General features: G+C 44.1%; 1 protein-coding gene across 1 annotated transcript in view; it reads left to right on the forward strand.

Moving 5' to 3' along the window:
- NUP188 (nucleoporin 188) overlaps positions 1 to 23,376 on the forward strand; it is a 35,799-nt gene that overhangs the window by 2,138 nt on the left and 10,285 nt on the right. Inside the window, exons 2-20 of the mRNA XM_080820140.1 lie at positions 6,403 to 6,614; positions 7,969 to 8,083; positions 8,712 to 8,912; positions 9,821 to 9,910; positions 12,242 to 12,307; positions 13,256 to 13,375; positions 13,850 to 13,976; positions 14,802 to 14,954; positions 15,136 to 15,262; positions 15,474 to 15,561; positions 15,658 to 15,734; positions 16,319 to 16,433; positions 17,519 to 17,639; positions 17,769 to 17,835; positions 19,183 to 19,311; positions 19,636 to 19,775; positions 20,617 to 20,723; positions 22,267 to 22,473; positions 22,567 to 22,736. Coding sequence (XP_080676266.1) covers positions 6,403 to 6,614; positions 7,969 to 8,083; positions 8,712 to 8,912; positions 9,821 to 9,910; positions 12,242 to 12,307; positions 13,256 to 13,375; positions 13,850 to 13,976; positions 14,802 to 14,954; positions 15,136 to 15,262; positions 15,474 to 15,561; positions 15,658 to 15,734; positions 16,319 to 16,433; positions 17,519 to 17,639; positions 17,769 to 17,835; positions 19,183 to 19,311; positions 19,636 to 19,775; positions 20,617 to 20,723; positions 22,267 to 22,473; positions 22,567 to 22,736 — 2,432 coding nt within the window. The remainder of the gene's footprint in view (positions 1 to 6,402; positions 6,615 to 7,968; positions 8,084 to 8,711; positions 8,913 to 9,820; positions 9,911 to 12,241; positions 12,308 to 13,255; positions 13,376 to 13,849; positions 13,977 to 14,801; positions 14,955 to 15,135; positions 15,263 to 15,473; positions 15,562 to 15,657; positions 15,735 to 16,318; positions 16,434 to 17,518; positions 17,640 to 17,768; positions 17,836 to 19,182; positions 19,312 to 19,635; positions 19,776 to 20,616; positions 20,724 to 22,266; positions 22,474 to 22,566; positions 22,737 to 23,376) is intronic.

The following is a 23,376-nucleotide window of genomic DNA, read 5'->3' on the forward strand; positions in this document are numbered from 1 at the left end:
AAAAATTTTTAACTACACGAGTATTAGAAGAAAACATGGGAAGTGGTTTTGTTTTGTTTTGCTTTGTTGGCAGTGGAGAGGATTTTTTAAAGTAAAGTTCAAGAGCCATGAAAGAAAAGTAATTTTAAACCCAGCAACAACAAATCAAACACTTCTGCAAGGAAAAAAAAATAGTGCAGTAAACGAATTAGACAAAGTCATATCATAAAGGGTTCTTAAAATAGAACTCCTATAAATCACTAAGACCCAGTGGAAAAACAGGCAAAAGCAATGAACATACTCACATGCAACGCCCTTGTCTGAGTGTTGGGATAATGGATACTCAAATTTTGCTGTATAAATAACTTTTTTTAGTGGAAAATAAGACAATACTTAAAAATGGAAAAGCACATAAACTGGAACTGTAAGGTTCCACTGTAAGTTTATCCTATCGGCGCTCCTGGGTGACTTAGTCGTTAAACGTCTGCCTTCAGCTCGGGTCATGATCCCGGGGTCCTGGGATTGAGCCCTGCATCAGACTCCCTGGTCGATGGAATCCTGCTTCTCCCTCTCCCACTCCCCCTGCTTGTGTTCCCTCTCTAGCTGTGTCTCTCTCTCTCTGTCAAATAAATAGAATCTTTAAAAAAAAAAGTTTATCCTATAAATACAGTCACACTTGTGTGAAAGAACTTGTGTAGATACCAAATCTGTAGCATTCCCATTCCCAGCTTTATTCTGGTACAATTTCCATCCAGTAAAACTCACTGATTTTAAACATACAGCTTTGACAGTTGTAGGTAGTTATATGCACAATCAGTACATAGAACATTTCTATCTCCCCTAGAAAGTTTGTGGTCAATCTGTGATCTTTGGCCCCAGACGACCATTAATTTGCTTTCTGTCACTATAGGTTGTTTTTTTTAATTAACTATGACTTTTAAATTCTGGTAAAATAATATGTAATTAAAATTTATTATTTTAGGGACGCCTGGGTGGCTCAGTTGGTTAAGCAGCTGCCTTCGGCTCGGGTCATGATCCCAGGGTCTTGGGATCGAGTCCCATGTTGGGCTCCTTGCTCAGTGGGGAGCCTGCTTCTCCCTCTGCCTCTGCCTGCCTCTCTGTCTGTCTGTGCTCACTCTCTCTGACAAATGAATAAATAAAATCTTTAAAAAAAATTTATTATTTTAACCATTTATTTAATTTTATTATTTTTAAAGATTTTATTTATTTGGGAGAGTGAGAGGGAATAGGGGTAGAGCAAGAGGAAGAAAGAGGGTCAAGCAGACTCTGCTGTGCATGAAGTCTGATGCAGGGCTTGATTCCACGACCCTGAGATCATGACCTGAGCTGAAATCAAGAGCTGGATAATCATTCAGCAGACCCACCCAGGTGCCCCTCTAGTAGGTTTTTTCTAACAGGATTTTCTAATACACATGATCACGTTGTCTGTAAATAAGAGCACTTTAACTTACTTTCCAATCTGTATGCCTTGTATTTCTTTTTCTTGCCTTATTAACTGATCAGGACCTTTGGTACAATGGTGAATAGAAGTGGTAGGAGAGCCAACATTCTTGCCTTGTTCGTAATCTTAGGTAAAAAGCATTCAGATCTTTACCCCTGAATGTGTTATTAGTTGTAAACTATTTTTGTAGTGTTCTTTATCAAAATGAGGAAATTACCTCCTAAGCTTGCTGAGGGATTTAGCTTTTATTAGGAATCCTGTCCACTTTGTTTTCGATCCTTTGAAATAACATTATGACTTTCCTCTTTTTACTTTGTTGTGAATTACGTTGAGTCTTTGGATGTCAGATGGATCTTGAAATCCTGGCATAAACTCCACTTAGTTATGATATATTTTGCTTTTTGTATATCGTGAGATTTGACTTGCTAAGATTTTGTTAAGGAATTTTATGTCTGTGTTCATAGGGATATTAGTCTATAGTTTTCTTGTGATGTCTTTGTCTGGTTTTGGTATTAGTGTAGTGTTCACCTCGTAAAATGAGTTGGGAAATTTTCCTTCTTGCTCTGTTTTCTGAAAGAATTTGTGTAGTGCTAGTATTACTTCTTCCTTAAATGTGTGACAGAATTTACCAGTGAAACCATCTCAGTGTATTTTCTTTGTGGGCAAGTTTTTAATTAATTAGCCAATTAATTAATATTTACCTATTTTTTAAAAGATTTTATTTATTTATTTGACAGACAGAGATCACAAGTAGGCAGAGAAGCAGGCAGAGAGAGGAGGAAGCAGGCTCCCCACTGAGCAGAGAGCCTGATGCGGGGCTTGATCCCAGGAGCCTGGGATCATGACCTGAGCCGAAGGCAGAGGCTTGAACCCACTGAGCCGCCCAGGAGCCCCAATATTTACTTATTTAAGTAATCTCTATATCCAACATGGGGCTCAGACTCATGACCCTGAGATTAAGAGTTACACACTCTTCTGACTGAGTCAATCAGGCGTTCACAAGTTTTTAATTTAGAATTCAGTTTTCTGTAATTGATTAGAGAGGTGTTCACACTTGCTGTTTCTTTTTGGGTCAGTTTTGGTAATCTGTGTCTTTCGAGGGATGTGTCGATTTCATCTAAGTAGTCCAATTTATTTGCATAAAGCTGATAATATTTTCTTGTTATGCTCTTATTCTCTGGAGAATGTGTTGTGATGTCTCCTGATTTCTGATAATGGTAGTTTTGTCTTCAGGTTTCTCTGTTGCTTGTTCATTTTATATTTTGTTGATTTCTGCTCTTCATTATTTCTTTCTATTTAATTATTTTGGATTTAATTTACTCTTTTTCTGATTTTTTTTAAAGTTTTTTTATTTTTATTTTTTTTTAAATTTTTTTTTAAAGATTTTATTTATTTATTTGACAGAGAGAGATCACAAGTAGGCGAGAGGCAGGCAGAGAGAGAGGAGGAAGCAGACTCCCTGCTGAGCAGAGAGCCCCATGCGGGGCTCGATCCCAGGACCCTGGGATCATGACCCAAGCCGAAGGCAGAGGCTCCAACCCACTGAGCCACCCAGGCGCCCCTTTTTAAAGTTTTTTTTTAAATAAGATTTATTTATTTATTTGTCAGAGAGAGAGAGCGCACAGGTAGGCAGAGTGGCAGGCAGAGGCAGAGAGAGAAGCAGGCTCCCCGCTGGGCAAGGAGCCCTATGCGGGACTTGATCCCAGGACCCTGGGATCATGACCTGAGTTGAAGGCAGTGGCTTAACCGACTGAGCCATCCAGGCATCCCTTTTTTATTTATTTATTTATTTATTTATTTATTTTTTAAAAGAATTTATTTATTTATTTGTCAGAGAGAGAGAGTGAGCGAGCGAGCGAGCACAGGCAGACAGAGTGGCAGAGGGAGAAGCAGGCTCCCTGCGGAGCAAGGAGCCCGATGTGGGACTCGATCCCAGGACATCGGGATCATGACCTGAGCCGAAGGCAGCCACTTAACCAACTGAGCCACCCAGGCGTCCCCAGGCATCCCTTTTTTAAAGATTTTATTTATTTATTTGACAGACAGCGAGAGAGGGAGTACAAGCAGGGGGAGTGAGGGAGGGAAAAGCGGGCTTCCTGCAGAGCAGGGAGCCCGATGTGGGACTTGATCCCAGGACCCCGGGATCATGACCTGAGCCGAAGGCAGATGCTTACCAACCGAGCCACCGAGGTGCCCTCTTTTTCTGATTTTTAAGGTAGAAACTTAGATACAGATTTTAGAACATTCTTATTAAATAACTATAAATGTTGCTCTAAGTATTAATTTTAGCTATATCCTAAGAATTTTGATGTGTTGTATTTTCACTGTCATTCAGTTCAAAATAGTTTCTAATTCCCGTTGTGATTTTCTTTGACACTTGTATTACTAATACAAGTGTGCTGTTTAATTTCCAAACATTGCATATTATACTGATTTTCAGTTTGACTCCATTATTAACAAAGAACATACTCTGTATCATTTAGATCGTCTAAAATTGCTTATCCCATGGGTTATGGCACATAATATGATCTGTCTTGGTGAATGTAGCATGTACACATGAAAAGAATGTGTATTTGAGGGTGCCTGAGTTCCTCAGTCGGTTAAGCCTTCGGCTCAGGTCATGATCCCAGGGTCTTGGGAACGAGTCCGCGGGGAGCCTGCTTCTCCCTCCGCCTCTGCCTCTCTCTGTCTCTGTCTCTCTGCCTCTCACGAATAAACAAATTTTAAAAGATCTTGAAAAAGAACATGTATTCGAAAGTAGTTTGGTGTGCTGGTGAGACATACCAGGCGGACTGAGATTGTTTAGATCTGTGGTTTTGCCAATTTTTTTGTATATTTGTTCTGTCAGGTGTACATTGTATTTATTTTAAGTTTTTGGAGTGCGGTTGACACATTTCGGGTGTACAGCACAGTGATTTACCATCTGTCACCAGGTGGGGTTAGTGTAGTACCATTGACTGTGCTTTCTATTCTGTGGCTTTTATTCTCATGACTTAACTCATTGCACAGCTGGATGTCTCCCACTCCCCTTCACCCATTTGGCCTGTCCGCCTCCTTTCCTTCTGGCAACCATCAGTTTGTTCTCTGTATTTATAGGCCTGGTTCTGGTTTTTGTTTGTTTCTTCATTCGTGTTGTTTTTTAGATTTCAGATATGAGTAACATCATATGGTATTTGTCTTTTTCAGTCTAACTTCATTTAGCATAAGATCTAGGTCCACCCATGTTGTCGCAGATGGCACGATCTCATCCTTTCCGCAGTGGCGTAGTATCCCATTGCCGACTGTCCGTGCGTCTGCGTGTGTGCCTTATTCATCTATCAGTGGACACTTAGATTGCTTCCATAGCTTGGCCATTGTAAATAATGCTTTAGTAAACATAGGGATGCATGTATCTTTTTTTTTTTTTTTAAGATTTTATTTCTTTGAAAGAGTGAGTGGGGGAGAGAACACAAGCAGCAGGAGGGACAGAGGCAGAGGGAGAGGTAGAAGCAGACTCCCTGCTGAGCAGGGAGCCCAATGTGGAGCCTGAGCAGACGGCAGACGCTTAACCGACCCAGCCACCCGAATCTTTTTGAATTAGTGTTTTCATTTTCATTTGAATTAGTGTTTTCATTTTCTTTGGGTAAATACCCAGTAGTTAAATTATTGGATCATATGGCATTTCTGTTTTTTAATTTTTGCATTTTAGAGAGAGAAAGAGATCATGAGCAGGGTGCGGAGGGGCAGAGGGCAGAGGGAGAGAGAGAGGGTCCCAAGCAGGCTCCACGCTCATCGCAGAGCCCGATGCGGGGCTCGATCTCACAGTCCTGTAATCATGGCCTGAACTGAAACCAGGAGTCGGATGCCTAACTGCCTGAGCCACTTGGGCGCCCCTCTGTTCTTTAATTGTTTGAGGAGCCTCCGTACTGTTTCCCACAGTGGCTGCACCAATTTAGATTCCTGCCAGCAGTGCACGAGGGGTCATTTCTCCACATCTTCACCAACACTTGTTTGTACATTTCTCCACATCTTCATCAACACTTGTTTGTACATCCAAGGAAGCTGATTAAATTATGGAAATATATAAATAAAAATAGGACATATCATTAAAAGTAATGAGGGGACTGGTAATGAAAAATAAGGGGCGCCTGGGTGGCTCAGTCAGTGAAGTGTCTGCTTTCAGCTTAAGTCGTGACCCCGGGGTCCTGGGATCGAGCCCCACATGTGGCTCCCAGCTCTGCGGGGAGGCTGCTTCTCCCTCTCCCTCTGCCCCTGCTTGTGTTTCTTCCTCACTGCCTCTCTCCCTCTGTCAAATAAATAAATAAAATATTTTTTTGAGAAAAATAAGGAAATTCTTAATGTACTGTTAGAGGAAATGATTTGTAAGATACACTGTTAGTTGAGAAAATGTGGAATAGTTTGTATAGTATATTTGATGTAGAGATGGCTGGATGGGTAGGTAGGTAGGTAGACGGAGCTTAGAATGAGTGAAGGAATGAGCGAGTGTATATGGCATATGACTAGCCTCCGGGGACAGGTTTGGATGACTGGGCAGTGGGAATTGTACAGAGGGAGACTTATTTTTGGTATCTCTCCCAAACCCTTTTGCTTTAAGCTTTTAACAGATTCCTTAATATATGGCAAAGAGGGAAACTTTTTTTACTCTCTTCTTTTTTTTTTTTTTTAAAGATTTTATTTATTTATTTGACAGACAGAGATCACAAGTAGGCAGAGAGGCAGGCAGAGAGAGGGAAGGAAGCAGGCTCCCTTCGGAGCAGAGAGCCTGATGCGGGGCTCGATCCAGGGACCCTGGGATCATGACCCAAACCGAAGGCAGAGGCTTTAACCCACTGAGCCACCCAGGCGCCCCTTTTACTCTCTTCTTATACATATATTATCTAATAAAAAATAACTTAAAATTTTTAAATAGGATTTTAAATCTGACTTTATTTCTCCCATTTTTTTCTCCATTGGTTGTGCAGACGGAGCGCCAGGTGTCTCGCTGGTTTGTTCAGTGCCTTCGGGAACAGTCCATGCTGCTAGAAATTATTTTCCTTTATTATGCCTACTTTGAGATGGCACCTAGTGACCTGTTGGCATTAACCAAGATGTTTAAAGAACAAGGATTTGGTAGTAGGCAGACCAACAGGCACCTGGTGGATGAGACCATGGATCCTTTTGTAGATCGGATTGGGTAAGTCTGAATGAATTGAGGCTACAAAACTTGTGCAAGGTTTAGAACGTTGGTATTAATAGTCATCCTGTTAATGGGTGAAGGGATGGTCTTGATGTACTTTTCACTTGCTGGTAGGGAAACAGATCGATGTACTACCATGTTCCAGGTCTTATAGGGAGTAAAGACTAGCATTAGAGGGCCATGTTTTCTCAAAATAAGTATTGCATTCTAGTATTTTACTGTCTTCATCTAAGAGGTTCATCCATTTAACAAAAAATTTGGTGCGCATCTATGGTAAGCCATTGCAAATGCAAAGACGACAACAGGGTGTGTCCCCTGCCCTCTTTGAGGTCATCATCTGTGGACTTTGAATTTTATGGCAATGGATAGATCCATTTTTTTCCATATATACAAAAATACATTGTTTGTATTTTTTTGGGTTTTGATGTAAATGGTGTACTTTTTTACAACTTAACTTTTCACATAACTAGATGTCCTGAAACTCTTTTTACCTCAGGATGTTCTTTAGCTGCTGCATTAGTACATTGGGTTGGATGTTTATTTAACAATTTCACTAATGGTAGGCAATTAGCTCGTTTGGATATTTCAAACAATGCTGTAAAAACACTCTTTACAAGCCTGTCTGTACATCTGGGTGAGTATGACTGTGAAGGAGCTGGAAGTGGCTTTGTTGGGTTGAATGGTGTGTGTGTTTGTGTTCTAAAATATTGCCAAGTTGTCCTCCACAGAGGCTGTACCAATGTACGCTTCACTGATTGTAGGAGGAGAGAACCAGTTTCCCCACAGTCTTGCAAACCCGTGTTATTATCTGTCGTCCCCTCAGTTTGTTCCCTTTTGCTGCCCTGATTTGCCTTTCCCTGGTTATCTGTGATGGTGAGCATTTTCTTACCTGCTCTTGGTATATCCTCTGGAGTGAACTGCCTGTTTGCATCTGTGTCTGAGGAGGAGATTCAGCTGCGTTTAACAAAAAGGATGATGTTACAGTGGTTCGAATAGATAGATCCACGTTTTGAGGCCTGTTTCCTCTGTGAACAAAGATACACACTTGAGTGGTGAGATGGTTTATCTGGGTCATGTCTCATCGGTGGCCATAGAAACTTTCCACACTGGGTCTACGCTCTGGCCCGCACAAGCCCCTGTCAATCACAGTCAGGCAGTTTAAATGTGGCCGGATGAATTGAGGTGTGTTGGAAGTATAAAATACATACAGGGTTCAGAAGACTTAGTATGAAAGAAATGCAGAAAAAACCATTAGCAATTTTTTGATATTGAAGTGTCTTCCATTTCATCTTATTCTCCAACAAGGTTCAGAGTTGCACGTGTGACGCCATGATACCATTTTTTTTCCCAGCTACTTCAGTGCCCTTATCCTGGTGGAAGGCATGGATATTGAGTCCTTGCATAAGTGTGCTTTAGATGACAGAAGAGAGCTGCACCAATTTGCCCAGGACGGGCTTATTTGTCAGGTAAACTTGGAATGGCTTCCTTTCTCTTTTTAAACAATTTATAGTTAGGAGTATGTGTTTCACCACTCAACTAGACTGCCACATAAAATTTTCCTTGTGGTGGAATTTAAGATTCTCCAGTGTTAAGTTAATTGGAAGAAATCTCAGATTTCAGTTTTCTGCACATTGGTCATAGTTGAGTCTATGAGAATGAATAGAGTCACTCAGAGAGTTGGCACCAGGACAGAAGAGGCCCAAGGACCGACTGCTGGGGATTGTCTTTGTTTATGGACCTTGTGCAAGAAGAGCAAAGGGGAAACACATTCAGATGGCATGGTGGTTAGAGAGAAAGTGGGGAAAGAGCAGAGAAAGTTCAAGAAGGATTGGGAAATTTTCTAAAGGAAATTCCGTTTGAACATGTATTTTATAATGTTACATTAAGACTACTTAAAAGAAGAAAAAAATTGTGGGGAAAGGGAAGAGTAGTGGAGGGATTTATTAGTGAGGTGTGGTGGGGGTTGGGGAAGAGTAGACTATCAGAGTGGGACAAGGGGCTACTGTGGGCAAATGGAAAACATTTGCTCTCACCCTTTCTTTTCAGTGACACAGGTTTTTTTAGTTTGGTTTTTTGGTTTTTGTTTTTAATCAGGATATGGACCGTTTGATGTTGACCTTCGGGGACATTCCACATCACGCCCCAGTGCTTTTGGCCTGGGCTCTCCTCCGTCACACCTTGCATCCAGAAGAGACAAGCAGTGTTGTCCGGAAGATAGGTGGCACAGCCATCCAGCTGAACGTGTTTCAGTACCTGACCCGACTGCTCCGCTCACTGGCCAGCGGGGGCAATGACGTGAGGCTCGGGCTGTTGGTGTTGGAGCATGAGAATGCTGGAGAGCAGGGCAGAAGCCCGTGAATGAATCACGAGAGCAGTCATGAGAATTGTAATAGTGACGTGGATGATGATGACAGTTGTTTCTAACTTCGTAGCTCATTTAGTATGAGTACACTGTTATCAGCGCTTTCTGCGCATTCTCTTACTTCGTCCTTACAGCGCTTCTTTGTGCTAGGAATTTTTATCCTATTTTACATACTAGGAGATTGAGACTTAGGGAGATGTAATTTGCCCTTGAATTACTGGTGGAATAATACTGCCAGGCAGTGGGAGGTGTAGTCTGAACCCTTGGCCAGTACAGGCTACTGTGCCACCACAGTAATGTGGAGGACAGCTTTGATCACCCTGACTGGAGAAATCTTTTTGGGGAGCTTACTCATTTAGCCATAGCGGGATGAATTAGCCATTCTCTTGAGTCTCGTGTTGGGGTTTAATTTCAGAGGCACTGTTGACTGAATTTGTTTTGACATGCGAGCAGGAAACCTCTGCCAGCAGGCCCCGCCGGCTGCCACTGGGTCATTTATCGTGGTGACCATGCAGGCAGCTGCATCGTTTGTGTCAGCACATAGAGACACTCTATCCTTTCTCTGGACTGGTTCTGCTTTTCTTCCCCATGAAAACTGGTCATTTTGAAAATGGTTCCCTTTTGATTTTATTCTTGGGGGTGTGGTGATATTTATGGTTCCTGCTTTCTCAAGGGAGAAATCCCTGTCTTCCTGATCTTGGGACTAAATTAGGAAAATTACAAAGCCTTGGATTCCCTTCCCATTTGTTTACAGAGACTGTATTAATGTGTAGGATTATGCTAGATCTGGGGGCAGAGTTTTGTTCTTCAGAATTAGTTACTGACTCCTTTGCCCATACAGTGTACCACCAGCACCGCAGGCATGTGTGTCTATGGACTCCTTTCATTTGTTCTGACCTCGCTGGAGCTGCACACACTGGGCAATCAGCAGGTCAGTATCTGGTTTTTGTGAGACTGTCTACACTGCCTGGCTTTGCAGTCATATCCCTAAGATATCCCTTTGGACCTGTTAACACACACACCCACATACCCCAGGTATTAATTTGTTTATTGCTGTTTCTTTTCATTTATTGTGTTATACAAAATGATACATATTAATGACAAAAATCAGAAAGTGCTGATAAAAAGAAAAAAGTATAATCGCAACACACAGGGCAAGCTCTGTTAATATTTGTTGTGTTCCCTTCCAAACATTTTCTGCATACATATATATTAAAAATATAATGATTCTTCTCTAAAAACAGGATCACAATGTATATACTGTTTTGTAATCTCATTTTGGGATAGAGCACTGTCCCAAACATCAGTGGGTGTAATAAATATCCTTCTGCAATATTTTTAAAATGTGAAACATTTCAAACGTATATCAAAGAAGACAAAATTATGTAATGAGCTCTTAAACAGTCCTATCACCAGCTTCCAAATTATCAGCTGACAGCAAATGTTGGTGCTCTTTCCGTCCTGTGACTATTTTGAAGCAAATCCCTGACATCGTTTAGTGTCATCTATGAATATTCGATGAACCAGAATAGGAGCTAATAAAACTTTACAACCATTAGCACATCTAAACAAACACTATCTTCAAATAACAAGTCAGGATTTAAATCTCTAATTATCTTATAAATGTTGTAAGTTTGTTATAAGTTTGATTTGATCAGGATCTAAATAGATAAGGTCCATACATTATTGGTCGATGACTCTGTCGAGTTTTGATCTGCACCCATGCTTTGCACTGCAGTGGACACAAGCCACATCATTGTCTAGATGATGGTTGTTTAGATCCATTAGTTCCTTAAGAGTCACAGAATGGCACTATTCTGTTTCCTCTTTTGTTTGTTGGTTTGAATGTTGCTATAGAAGTTTGTTTCATGGTGTATACAAATATTAGATTATGTTGTACACCTACCATCAATGTAACGTATGTCAGTTATACTTAAAAAAAAATCTTGCTCTCATTAGCCATTAGCTATCTGATACTCTGGTATAAAATACTATACATGCTTATTTTCCTATATTTACTAGTTTTCCCTACCATCCTGCATAGGTGGTTAACACTCTAGTGAGGTCTTTAAATTTTTACATGTCATTGTGAACTCCTGGGTATAAATAAACATGTTAGCTGTGGGTTTGTTTGTTTGTTTGTTTTTTAAAGATTTTATTTCTTTGTTTGACAGACATAGATCACAAGTAGTCAGAGAGGCAGGCAGAGAAAGAGAGGGAAGCAGGCTCCCTGCCGAGCAGAGAGCCTGATGCGGGGCTTGATCCCAGGACCCCAGGATCATGACCTGAGCTGAAGGCAGAGGCTTTAACCCACTGAGCCACCCAGGCGCCCCGTTAGCTGTGTTTTAATCCACTGCAGTTACTATTCTTATGCTCAGACCCCCCACCTTTGGCCAGTAAGAACTCTTTTTGATGAGCTTCTGAATGTGTCTGACACAAAGCTTCCGTACTTTGATAGCTCCATTGTTTCTGGTATGACCCACCGTCACAGGGTTATCTTACAGGATTCTGGCCCCAGACCTGGGATATGCTGTTTCTCCGAGGAACCCTTTGCAGTGGGAAGTGCTGTTTGAGGAATTCTTTATATTCATTTTTAATGACTTGTTTTGGAAATTGAAGAAATTGGTGAAGTTGCTAAAAATGAAAATTTCTTACCATTATTAAAGAAATTGGTATTAACTGGAAAACTCAATTTCCAAAGCTCTAGGGGCACAGAGTAAGCTTTGCATCCTTTGCCAAAATTCTGGTGGTAATATTTGGACCTCATCATATATCTGGAGGGTCAGTATTAACATATCTGGGCTGCGAGAGTCCTCGTACTTGGGTTGTTTAAAAAAAAATCATTCCTAGTGTATGCCAAGCACTGTACTAGGTGCTGAGGATTAAAAAACTTAAAAAGGCATTATTCTTGTCCTCTAGGAGAGCAGTTTAGCCGAGCCTAGTAATACCTCACATTTACATGGCATCTCTCCATATATTACCTCATTTAGTCCTTACAACAGTACTGCGAAGCGATAACATTATCACCATTTTATAGGTAAAGATTTTGAAGTTCAGAGAGGTTAACTTGCCAAACTGCATATAACAGATACAACGTACACCCCAGACAGGGTATAATCTTACTTTTAAAACCTAGGGTTCTTTCTGACATAGTATGTGAAAGTATTGTTGGTATTTTTAGTTGAATAGAATGCAGTAAAAAAAAAAAAAATAGCGGTTCAAAGAGGGAAAATAAGCTATTTTCTTCCCCCTTCCCCAACAGGATGTAATTGACACAGCATGTGAAGTCCTGGCAGACCCTTCTCTTCCAGAACTATTCTGGGGAACAGTAAGTGTGTCAGAGGGAATTATGCTAAGATATTCTTGTAGCGAAAGAATTTATCAAGCGCTTACTTTGTGATAGGTCTGATATTAAGCATTTATGTCTTTAATCTTTACAAAAATCTGTGAAGTAAATAGAATTATTGTCATCACCATTTTGCCTGTGAGGAAAGGTGATGCTCAGAGATGTGAAGTGACTTGCCCAAGGTCACACAGCTAGACAAACAGGATCAGGAAGAAGTTTAAGCTGACTTGAATCCGTAGCCTGTATTATTAACTAGCATATTTGCTATCCGACCCACCAAGTCTTTGTTCACATTGACCGTATCAGGCATCAGTGTTACTGTGACTCTTGAACATGGTATTGAGAGATTGTGACTCTGAGTAGTCAGAGTATTGTAACTGGTTAGATAGGAATTTGGCTTTGGAGAGAATAGTTTCTCACCAGTCCTCAGGGTTAGCATTGACAGCAGCCTGAAGCCCCAGGGTCCAGCTGATGAGTAAATCTATCCTCCCTTGTACTGTGGCCTGTATGTCTTATCTTCTTCTTCCTGAGTTGCTATCCAGCCTCACACTGTTCCTGGGAGAGGGTGGCATGAAACAATGTATAGATGGAGGATTGTTGCTTTTGTGTGGTAGCCAAATGCTGGTATGTGTTTGGTGCTTTTCACTTTATTGGAAACATGTCATGCGGAGGTGAACGCCGTTGTCATCCTATAGGGAGGATGGCCAGGAAGAGGTCACCGGAGGCACTGATGTTCTCTTCTCAGGTCATGACTAAATCTGCTGTTGATAGCCATTTTCAGTGGAAATATGGAAGTCTTCAGTTGTTAGAAAGGAGTGATGTCTGCCTGAAGGAAAGGATTGGTTTTAGGCTTTCTTATGATTGCTGGGCAATTCGGAGATCTATAATTCGTGGATTATGTTGTCAGTGACTTCTCTCCTTCTACGATAGGAGCCAACCTCTGGGCTTGGGATCATTCTGGACAGTGTCTGTGGGATGTTCCCCCATCTCCTCTCCCCACTCCTGCAATTGCTACGAGCCCTCGTATCGGGGAAGTCCACCGCCAAAAAGGTAGGCGGTTCAGTTAGATGCCTGAATTCAGAGTGTGGGAGGTATGTTTGTGGGTGCCACTGCCACAGCAAGAATTAGTCTGAAGTTGAACGAACACTGCCAGAGATAGTGTCTCAAGTCTATAAAATTAAGTACCTATTGTAGATGCTGTGGGAGAAGACAAAATACAAAGTTCCTTACTATCTCATTGGCAGAGACTAACAGTAGACAAAGGAGGGGGTAACTAATAAAGCCACACGGTGTCATTTGAGTAGTGAAGACCCACCATTCGGGAGAGTCAGCTGTCTGCGAGTGAGGGCTTCTTGAGCTCAGCGTTAGAGGATGGTGAGGGCTGGCAAGGAGTGCGGAGGCGGGTTCAAGAGTTAGGGAGTCCCCACGTGCACGGTCTGGCTAAAGAGCAGAGAAGCGGACATGGGACCCCTTGCATGTCCCCCAGGTAAACATGTAGGTGTGTTTTTTTCTGCATGTTGGCAGGTGTATAGTTTCTTGGATAAGATGTCTTTCTACAATGAACTTTATAAGCACAAGCCCCATGATGTGATCTCCCACGAAGATGGAACTCTCTGGCGGAGGCAAACGTCCAAACTCCTTTATCCTCTTGGTAAGATGGAGAGACCTTGGTTCAATAGCTCTTTTCCTCAGCTTCTGTTGAGGCTTCATCTTTGCTGCTTTAACTTTTTCATGCAAGCCGCCTTTAAAGCAGTTCTTCTCTCCACTATGCTTGTTGATAACTGAGTGCATTTCTCCCTTTTTTTATGTCATTGGATTGTTTTATTTCAAAAATAATGCATGTTCATTGTAATGAGAGACGTGGCACCAATCTATACCTCACTGAGTTCGCCTTTTGGGACATACCTGTTGGGTAGTCGGTGCTGAGAGCTGGTGTGTCCTTTTACATACTGTGTATGCTCTTCTAGACTCATTCTGCAAGCTGCTTTCCTTATATACAGATCTGACCTGTTCTTTTTAGTAACTACAGAATTATTCTGGATATTCCAGAGTCTTGTATCTTTTTCATTCTAAAGAACATGTAGGCCATGTCAGGTTTCTGCCACTACAAACAGTGCTGCGTCGGGTACATGTCCCTCATACACTGGTGCTTTTATTTTTAGTACATAGCGTCCCCACGGTGGGGTTGTTGGGTAAAAGCATGTATATAAAAACAATTTTAAATACGTGTCCACCAACAGGTGAAACTGATAAACAAAATGTGGTACATATATACTGTGGGATATTAATCGGCCTTGAGAAGAAAGGGAATTCTGATACGTGCTATAACTCGGGTGAAACTGGTCCATTAGTGTTAGCTACTAGGAAGAGAGTGTGTACATCTCTGTGTGACTAAATACTGGTGTCTGGTGTGGGAGGCACTTTTTCCTATTGTATTCCCAGATATTAGACTCATTTCCTTTCCTCTCTCCCACAGGGGGCCAGACCAACCTTCGCATACCTCAGGGCACCGTGGGCCAAGTAGTGCTGGACGACAGGGCTTACCTGGTACGCTGGGAGTACTCCTACAGCAGCTGGACCCTCTTTACGTGCGAGATCGAGATGCTGCTGCACGTTGTTTCCACGGCAGGTCAGGTCCACTAAGGGAGACATGACTGTGGGGACGGAAAATGGCTGTGCTTAGATTCGGAGGACAGAGACTCTCAAGATAAAATTGAAAACCATCCGGACTGGGATAAGCGTAGTGTTTTTCTGGGTCTCAGAGACTATTCCGTGTTCTTGAAGGAACTGTTTGCTTTCTTTCCCCACAGATGTAATCCAGCACTGCCAGCGGGTCAGACCCATCATTGATCTGGTGCATAAGGTCATCAGCACGGATCTGTCCATAGCAGACTGTCTCTTGCCCATCACGTCCCGCATCTACATGCTGCTGCAGCGGTAAGCCTCTATCTGGTCGCACACCTGCTGGGTTAACGCCCATACTCGTTCCTCTGTGGGAAGCCCTGGTGTGATACTGTCCCCATCTGAGGGCCTTCCTGTGTTTCTGTCCTTGCTGAGAGGAGGGACTTGGGCAGAGAGAAATGGAAAATGTTTGTGGAGGAACAAATTGTGTTATTCACTTTACCGAGTAGAGTGCACTATTCTCCAGGCTAACAACAGTGATCTCCCCGCCAGTGGATGTCATTGCTTCTTGTGTCAATTGCTTGACTGTTTTGGCTGCCCGGAACCCAGCAAAGGTGAGAGATGCCAAGTCTTCCTAAGAGCCAAAAAAGGGTGCACTTGGTGGCTACCTGAAGACACGTGGACATTGGGCTCTTCTTTTCCCTTGTCAGGTCTGGACTGATCTTCGTCACACAGGCTTTTTACCATTCGTGGCCCACCAGGTCTCCAGCATGAGTCAGATGATTAGGTGAGCCAGGTCTTCTTCGGTTGGGCAGGGCATATTCCCTGGGAGCACCATACACGTTTCAGGTCCAGGCTAGCTTCATTCCTTTTCAAGAAACTTCCCTGGAAGTTTCTGGGTGTATTTCTCACCCAGTGGCAACTCCCCTAGGTGTGTGGGAGTTAACTCTCCCACCTGAAAAATCTGGAAGTGACTAGATCCAGAGACTTGGCTTCCCTTTCTTAGGCCATAGTCACTCTGTACCTTTCCTTGTTTCATGGCTACTGGAGCTCACCTGCTGGGCAGTTATTAATACACAGGCTCCATTTTCCTATCTGAGAATTCTCTCCTTGCCCACTCTTGTAAGACAAAAGGATGTTTTTTGGATGTTTATTTGATTTCTTTACTTGAAAGCTCTTGAGGTTGTACATCAATAAAACACCTTAATGTTCACTCTGGGTAGGAAGTAGCTTAGATTTGATGAATTCTTTTGCGGAGATTTCCGGTTGGGGGCCCAAGGCATCTTGGTAATAACAAGAATGCTCTGTGATTAGTTTCTGGACACCCTGAGATTGCCCCACTCTGATTCCCCTGCCTCTGTTCTCTCTCAGTGCGGAGGGGATGAACGCCGGAGGGTATGGAAACCTCCTGATGAACAGCGAGCAGCCCCAGGGCGAGTACGGGGTCACAATTGCCTTCCTGCGCTTGATCACCACTCTTGTCAAGGTAAGAACGGATCAGATGGAATCATCTGAAAGTCTCTCCTGCTGTGGTCCTCGGGTCTTCAGGCCCAACAGTTGTCCTGAGGTTACGGCATTAACAGTTTCTATGTATTGACTCTGTACCCATTCTGTGATGGGCACTTTTTCTGGGTTAATTTATGTAACCCTCGGAGGCAGGTGATATGATGTGGTGACTGTCAAGCTGTTTTCACTGGATCCCAGGGTGGTACGTACGTTTTCTGTCACGACTCCGTATACACGTACGTGTGTGTGGACCCCCGAGGCAGAGGGTCACAATTCGGCACTACTGTGACAACGCAAAAGGCATTTGGGTATTTTCTCATAAGCTGATTCCACAATCCATTAATGGATCCCAGCTCAGTTTGAAAAATAGATGTTGCAGTCTGACAGAATTAGGTTTACATTTCAGGTTGACCTCTTGCCTGCTCCATCAGCCTCGGGCAGGTAAAGAACTGTTCACAACCTCTGTGAAACAGGAGTCGTTGAACGGTCTCTGCTCCCCGGAGTTGTGGAGAGGGCCGCACGCAAGAAGCACTCGGCCCACTTCCTGCCTGTGAGGGTCAGTGAACACGTGCTTACAAAGGTAGAAATAGCCCTTTGTGGAGATAGGGATGAAGATCTGTTTATGCAGAAGTGAAGAATCCCCACTTACAGGTGAGGAAGCTGATGTTACCGAGTAACATTAGACAAAGAATTATGAGTAGTAGAGCTCCTTTGTGGTATTCTAGGGGCAGAGGAGAGGTTGGGGTGTAGCTGGCATCGTGACCATGAAACCAGCATTCCCCATCCCTGACGGTCCCATGTCCTTCATGTTTATGGTACCTCTCCCCTGCACAGATTTAACCTTCCTCTGTCCCCTTCACATAGCTGCCTTTTGGGACATGGTGACGTTGTTTTGTTAGTCTTTTTCTCTGTGTCAGAGAAACCCACAGCTTGGACCCCGTTGAGTCCTAATGTTTGCCAGGGTTTGCCAAGATTTCTTGTGGACCTGTGGGTTTCGAGTTCAATCTCTGATAGCGAAAACCCTTCCTTAAATGGCAGAAGTCCTCACAGCATGGTTTCTTGTAGGGGCAGCTGGGCAGTACCCAGAGCCAAGGGCTGGTGCCCTGTGTCATGTTTGTGCTGAAGGAGATGCTTCCCGGCTATCACAAGTGGCGTTACAACTCGCATGGCGTGAGAGAACAGATCGGTAAGGAAGGCGGCGTGTGCAGGGAAGACCAAGCAACTCCAGGCTCCCTGGAGATCTTGTCTTCCCTTTTCTCGGGATGCGGGTCATCACAGAACGCCACATCATTCCTGTGTCTTTTCTGGAGTCCAGGTTGCCTGATCCTCGAGCTGATTCATGCGATCCTGAACTTGTGCCATGAGGCCGACTTACATGGCAGGTAAGTGGCGGGGGGTGGTGGTGAGTGCTTGAGCTGGCTATGCCCAGATGCCACACTCCTCACGGGAGGACAGGGCCTTCTGTGTGGAGCCCCCTTGTTCTTCCAGAGAACTCCGCTTGTTTGAGCCCAGAGCTCAGTACTCTTGAGCTTCTGATTTGCTTTCCACTGGAGGGCATCCTTCCTCCCTGTGGGTCGAGAAGAGAAGTGAAGGGGAAACAAGCTTGTCCCCAGTGAGATTGCGCCCGCGGGCGTGCACACACACACACACACAAATTGTTTTTTATGATCTTTACAAAAGTAACACATGTTCATTGTGAAGTAGAAAGCGCCCCTCCTAAACCTACCTCTGGGAGATGACTACGAAGTTAGTATGTTTTCTGCTACGTGATTTCCTCTGCTCGTACTGACTGCTCTGGAATTTCATTTCCATGCCACTTCATACAGACCTGTCTTGTTTGAATGGCTCCATGCAGTCTCTTCTGTGGATTAATAATTACTCATTTCAGTAAATCTATCCATTAATTGATAAGACAGTAAGATAGCTTTGCAGGGTGGTTTCTAAGGTCAGATCTTTTTTTTAAAAATTTTTTAGGACTTTTATTCAAGAGAGAGAAGCACTCATGTTCGTGCACAAGTTGGGGGGCGGTGAGGGCAGAGGAAGAAGGAGAAGCAGACTCCCCACTGAGCAGGGAGCCCTACATGGCGCTCGATCCCAGGAGCCCGAGATTATGACCCGAGCTGAAGGCAAACTTTTTTTTTTTTTAAAGATTTTATTTATTTACTTGATAAACAGAGATCACAGGTAGGCAGAGAGGCAGGAAGAGACAGAGGAGGAAGCAGGCTCCCCACGGAGCAGAGAGCCCGATGTGGGGCTCGATCCCAGGACCCTGGGATCATGACCTGAGCCGAAGGCAGAGGCTTTAACCCACTGAACCACCCAGGTGCCCCGCATTTTTTTTTTTTTTTAAAGATTTTATTTATTTATTTGACAGACAGATCACAAGTAGGCAGAGAGGCAGGCAGAGAGAGAGGAGGAAGCAGGCTCCCTGCTGAGCAGAGAGCCTGATGCGGGGCTTGATCCCAGGACCCTGGGATCACGACCTGAGCTGAAGACAGAGGCTTTAACCCACTGAGCCACCCGGACGCCCCTGAAGGCAAACATTTAATTGAGCCACCCAGGGGGCCCTAAGAGCAAGTCTGTTTAGGCAGAGTGATCAGAGTGTGTTCATCTGGCAGAGAGCTGCTTTGTATTACTGATGTCCCTTTGGTTTGGTTTGGACAGTGCTCTTCCCTTCCAGTCATAAACTTGGTGGCTCCCTAGTAACTTGGAATGTGTCTTTCTTGCAGTCACAGCCCCAGCCTGCAGTCTCTCTGCATTTGCAGCCTGGCCTACACAGAAGCTGGGCAGACAGTCATCAACATCATGGGCGTCGGTGTGGACACCATCGACATGGTGATGGCTGCTCAGCCCCGCAGGTAGGGCTCCCGGCCCCCTTCCCCGTTTGTCTTTACTGAGCCTGCGTGTTCTAAGAATTCCAGTGTAAGCTAATGTGTGGTAGCTTTTTAAGACAGTCTTGTTTCCCCTAGGACGTAGACTTTATGTACCCTGGTGGCTGCTGTGTAGACTGGCACATAGCAAAGGGAGTTGATTGCTCCTCCTCGCTACTAGTTTGGACTGGGGCCTCTAACAGAAGCTGTTGACCTCTGGGATTATTGTTGGAATCTAATTCATGAGAGCACATATGTTGTGAATGAAGTCATGTTGTCTGAATCAACTTTGGTTTCCATTTGGCACCCTAGCGATGGGGCAGAGGGCCAGGGGCAGGGCCAGCTGCTGATCAAGACAGTGAAACTGGCATTCTCCGTCACCAACAATGTTATTCGGCTGAAACCGCCTTCTAATGTGGTGTCCCCCCTGGAGCAGGCTCTCACACAGCATGGTATGTATTGCTCTTCTGACCAGCAGGGCTTCTGCCCACAAGGGCATACTTCAGGCTGTGTTGTTGGAGACCAGCAGTATTTTCTCACTAATTCCTGGAGGGAATTTGGGAATGATCACCAGCTCCCATCCTGGACTTAGAAACAAGAGGGCTGGAACGTCCTTTGCTTCTGCCTCTTGTTGATGACAGAATAATAGTTAAGGACCCATGTTCACAGTCAGGCTGCCTGACTTCAGATTTTGGCTCTAATCAGCCACGTTACCTTGGCTCATTATTAAGCAGCTCTGCCTCAGCTTTCTCATCTATAAAATGAGGATAATAGTAGTGCCTACCTTATAAGATTACAGTGGAGGTAAGATTACTACTTGTCAATCATGGAGAGAAGTTGGTAGTACCAGGTAAATATTGACTGTTTGACTCTTTGGCCTTACACTATTCATTTAATCCCTTCAGGACCCTGTTTCCTCATTTTTAAGTAGCTGGTTTGGTAATGTCTTAGGTGTATTCTACTTGTATCATTTTGGGATTTGATAATATCTGCATTTCAGTGTAGTTTTTCAGTGTGGTATCTTTTTCTAACCTGGTAAGAGACTACCTGTTTTTTTCAAAATGTCTCTCTTTCTGTTCTTAATGAATTGGATTGGGGTGTTTACCTCCAAATCCTGGGTATCCCCTTGGCTACTAAAAAAAAAAGAACGGATGGTCCCCTGGATTTTCTCTGGCCTTCCCAGGACTTGAGGCCAGTAAACTCCCTTGTGTGTGAGCCTTTGTGACAAACACCCTCTCTTAGGGGCTTGACTCGGCCCACTTGCTGTCTAACCTATTTCCTGTGCTGCTTCAGGTGCCCATGGGAACAACCTCATTGCTGTTCTTGCCAAATACATCTACCACAAACACGATCCTGCTTTGCCGCGTCTGGCCATCCAGCTGCTGAAACGTCTGGCCACGGTAGGTTCCCACTCAATCAGCTAAAGCCCCAGAAAGCTCACTTGGTGCTTGAGACCGCTCCTGCCTTCTTTCAAGGGAAACACCTAACTTGGACTTTTCTGACTTTGAAAGATTTCGTTTGCTTATCTATTTGAGAGAGTGAGGTCACACACGTGTGCTTGAGCTGGGGGTGGGGAACCTGATGTGCAGAGGGAGAGGGAAAATCCCCTGATGAGGGGCTCGATCCTGTGCCCCTGAGATCATGACCTGAGCCGAAATCAAGAGCTGGGCACTCAACCGACTGAGCCACCCAGGCGCCCCAAGACTTCTCTGACTTTTAAAGTGACGCATTATACACACAACGCACAAATTGTGTTGCCATACACACCTCACATAAATGGTGTTTTATGATGGTATTTTTTTTCCTGATTACAAAAGACAGACTTATTTTAAAACATTGAAACCTTACCTATAAATGTGACATAGAAAATTAAGGTCCACTTGATCCCTTTGTTCCACGAATCGCTAGGAGCAGATTGGTATTCATTGGTCCAGAATTTTTTTTTTTTTTTTCCCTTAAGAGAGGAGAGAGGGAGAAGAGGCAGAGAGAGAATCTTAAGCAGGTTTCATGCCCAGTGGGGACCCCAGTGCAGGGTTCAGTCTCACAACCCTATGACCTGAGCCGAAACCAAGAGTCAAGTTGCTCGACGGACTGAGCCACCCTGGCAGAGTTCTTTTTATCTGTGCTTAAAGGATGTTTGGTGTGTTCTTTTATTCTTTACAAAAGTAGAAGGGCCTCTTTCATGCTGTTTTATGCCTAGCTTTCTTCATGGAACACCAGATCTTGCGGTCTTTCCATGTGCACACATTTGGGCTGCTTCATTGTCTCTGATGCTTGCATGGTGTGCCCCAGAATGGATGCACCCTAATTGATTTGGGCTGTTTTTTTTGTCTTTCACTATTACAGGCAGTGCTGCAGGACTTTTAGCCCTAGAGTTCCATAAACTTCTGTTTTCAGTTCCTAAAAATTAGGTATTAATGAACATTTTAACTTTTTTAGGTATTTCTGAATTATCCTCCAAAAAGGATGGTAACAGTTTATGATCTCTTTTTTTTTTTTTTAAACCTAATCTCCACACCCATCGTGGGGCTTGAACCCACCGCTCCAAGATCAGAAGCCTCGCGCTCCACCTGCTGAGCCGGCCTGGCGCTCTGACAGTTTGTACTAATGCGAAGTCCTGTATCCCTGCCACAATGGCCCCATGAGTTTTTTCAAATCTTTGCTAATTGAATAGGCAAATTGGTATCATCTCATTGTTTTACCTTGCATATTTTTAACCACGAGAGAGGTCGTGCATGTTTTTATGTTGATTATTTTTTCTTCCATGAATTGGTGGGCCTTTTGTACTGTAGTTTGACACAACGTCCCTTCTAACCCAGAGCTATACATCTGGATGTTTCCCTTTCCACACATTTTCTACGAGTTCTCCAGTATGTTCTGCAGGAGCTTGTGGAGGTTTTCCTGAATGTAGAGCCCTACGTCTGTGTGTTTGGTATCCGCCAGGTGGCCCCGATGTCCGTATATGCCTGCCTGGGCAACGATGCAGCTGCCATCCGAGATGCCTTCCTGACCCGGCTGCAGAGCAAGATTGAGGACATGCGCATCAAAGTCATGATTCTGGAGTTCTTAACGGTTGCGGTAGAGACTCAGCCAGGCCTTATTGAACTGTTTCTGAACCTGGAGGTGAAGGATGGCAGTGATGGCTCCAAGGTGAGCCGGCGCCTGGGATGAAGCTGGGGGAGGGGGTGGGTGCGCTGGTGGGTGGCGGCTGAGGGACTAAACTGTCGCTTGGCCCTCTTGCAGGAATTCAGCCTTGGCGTGTGGAGCTGCCTCCACGCGGTGCTGGAGCTGATTGATTCCCAGCAGCAGGACCGCTACTGGTGTCCGCCCCTGCTGCATCGGGCAGCCATTGCCTTTCTGCACGCCCTGTGGCAGGACCGGCGGGACAGTGCCATGCTGGTCCTCAGAACCAAGTGAGTCTGACTCTGGGAGGGATTGCTTTCCAAGGCTTGTGTCTGCAAAATGGGAATAACAGTAGTTTATACTTTCGAGGTTTGTTGTGACAGCTCATTGGCAGATGCGTAATCTGTTCTCAGAGCCTAGTTCGGTGCTCGGGAGCCTGACTCGGAGCCATTCTCTGCTGCTGCCGCTGCCAGCAGGTGTCCTGTTCACCCGAAGGCAGAGATGGGGTTGTCTTAGGGCTCCTTCCTTTTCCTGCCTTGTATGTTCTTCCCTTTCGCTAACCCCATCACAGTCCCTTGTTCTTGATACCAGTAGCTTCATATGAGAGTAGCTTGCTTGAGCCCTTGAACTGAATGAAACCCCTGTTCTCCAGGACCCTGTTTGCAGAAGGGGAAGGGACGTTCAGAAAGCTGACCACAGGGGTCCACGTCCTTATTCCCTCCCCACTCTTTGTGGGGCTGTGGAAAATGTATGGTGGCACAAATCTTGAGAGTTTTTATTTACTTTTACGTATTTATTTATTTATTTTAAAGATTTTTATTTATTTATTTGACAGAGAGCGAGAGACAGCAAGAGAGGGAACACAAGCAGGGGAGTGGGAGAAGGAGAAGCAGGCTTCCTGCTGAGCAGGGAGCCTGATGCGGGACTCAA

Source organism: Martes martes (assembly GCF_963455335.1).
Source record: "Martes martes genome assembly, chromosome: 12".
Taxonomy (NCBI): domain Eukaryota; kingdom Metazoa; phylum Chordata; class Mammalia; order Carnivora; family Mustelidae; genus Martes; species Martes martes.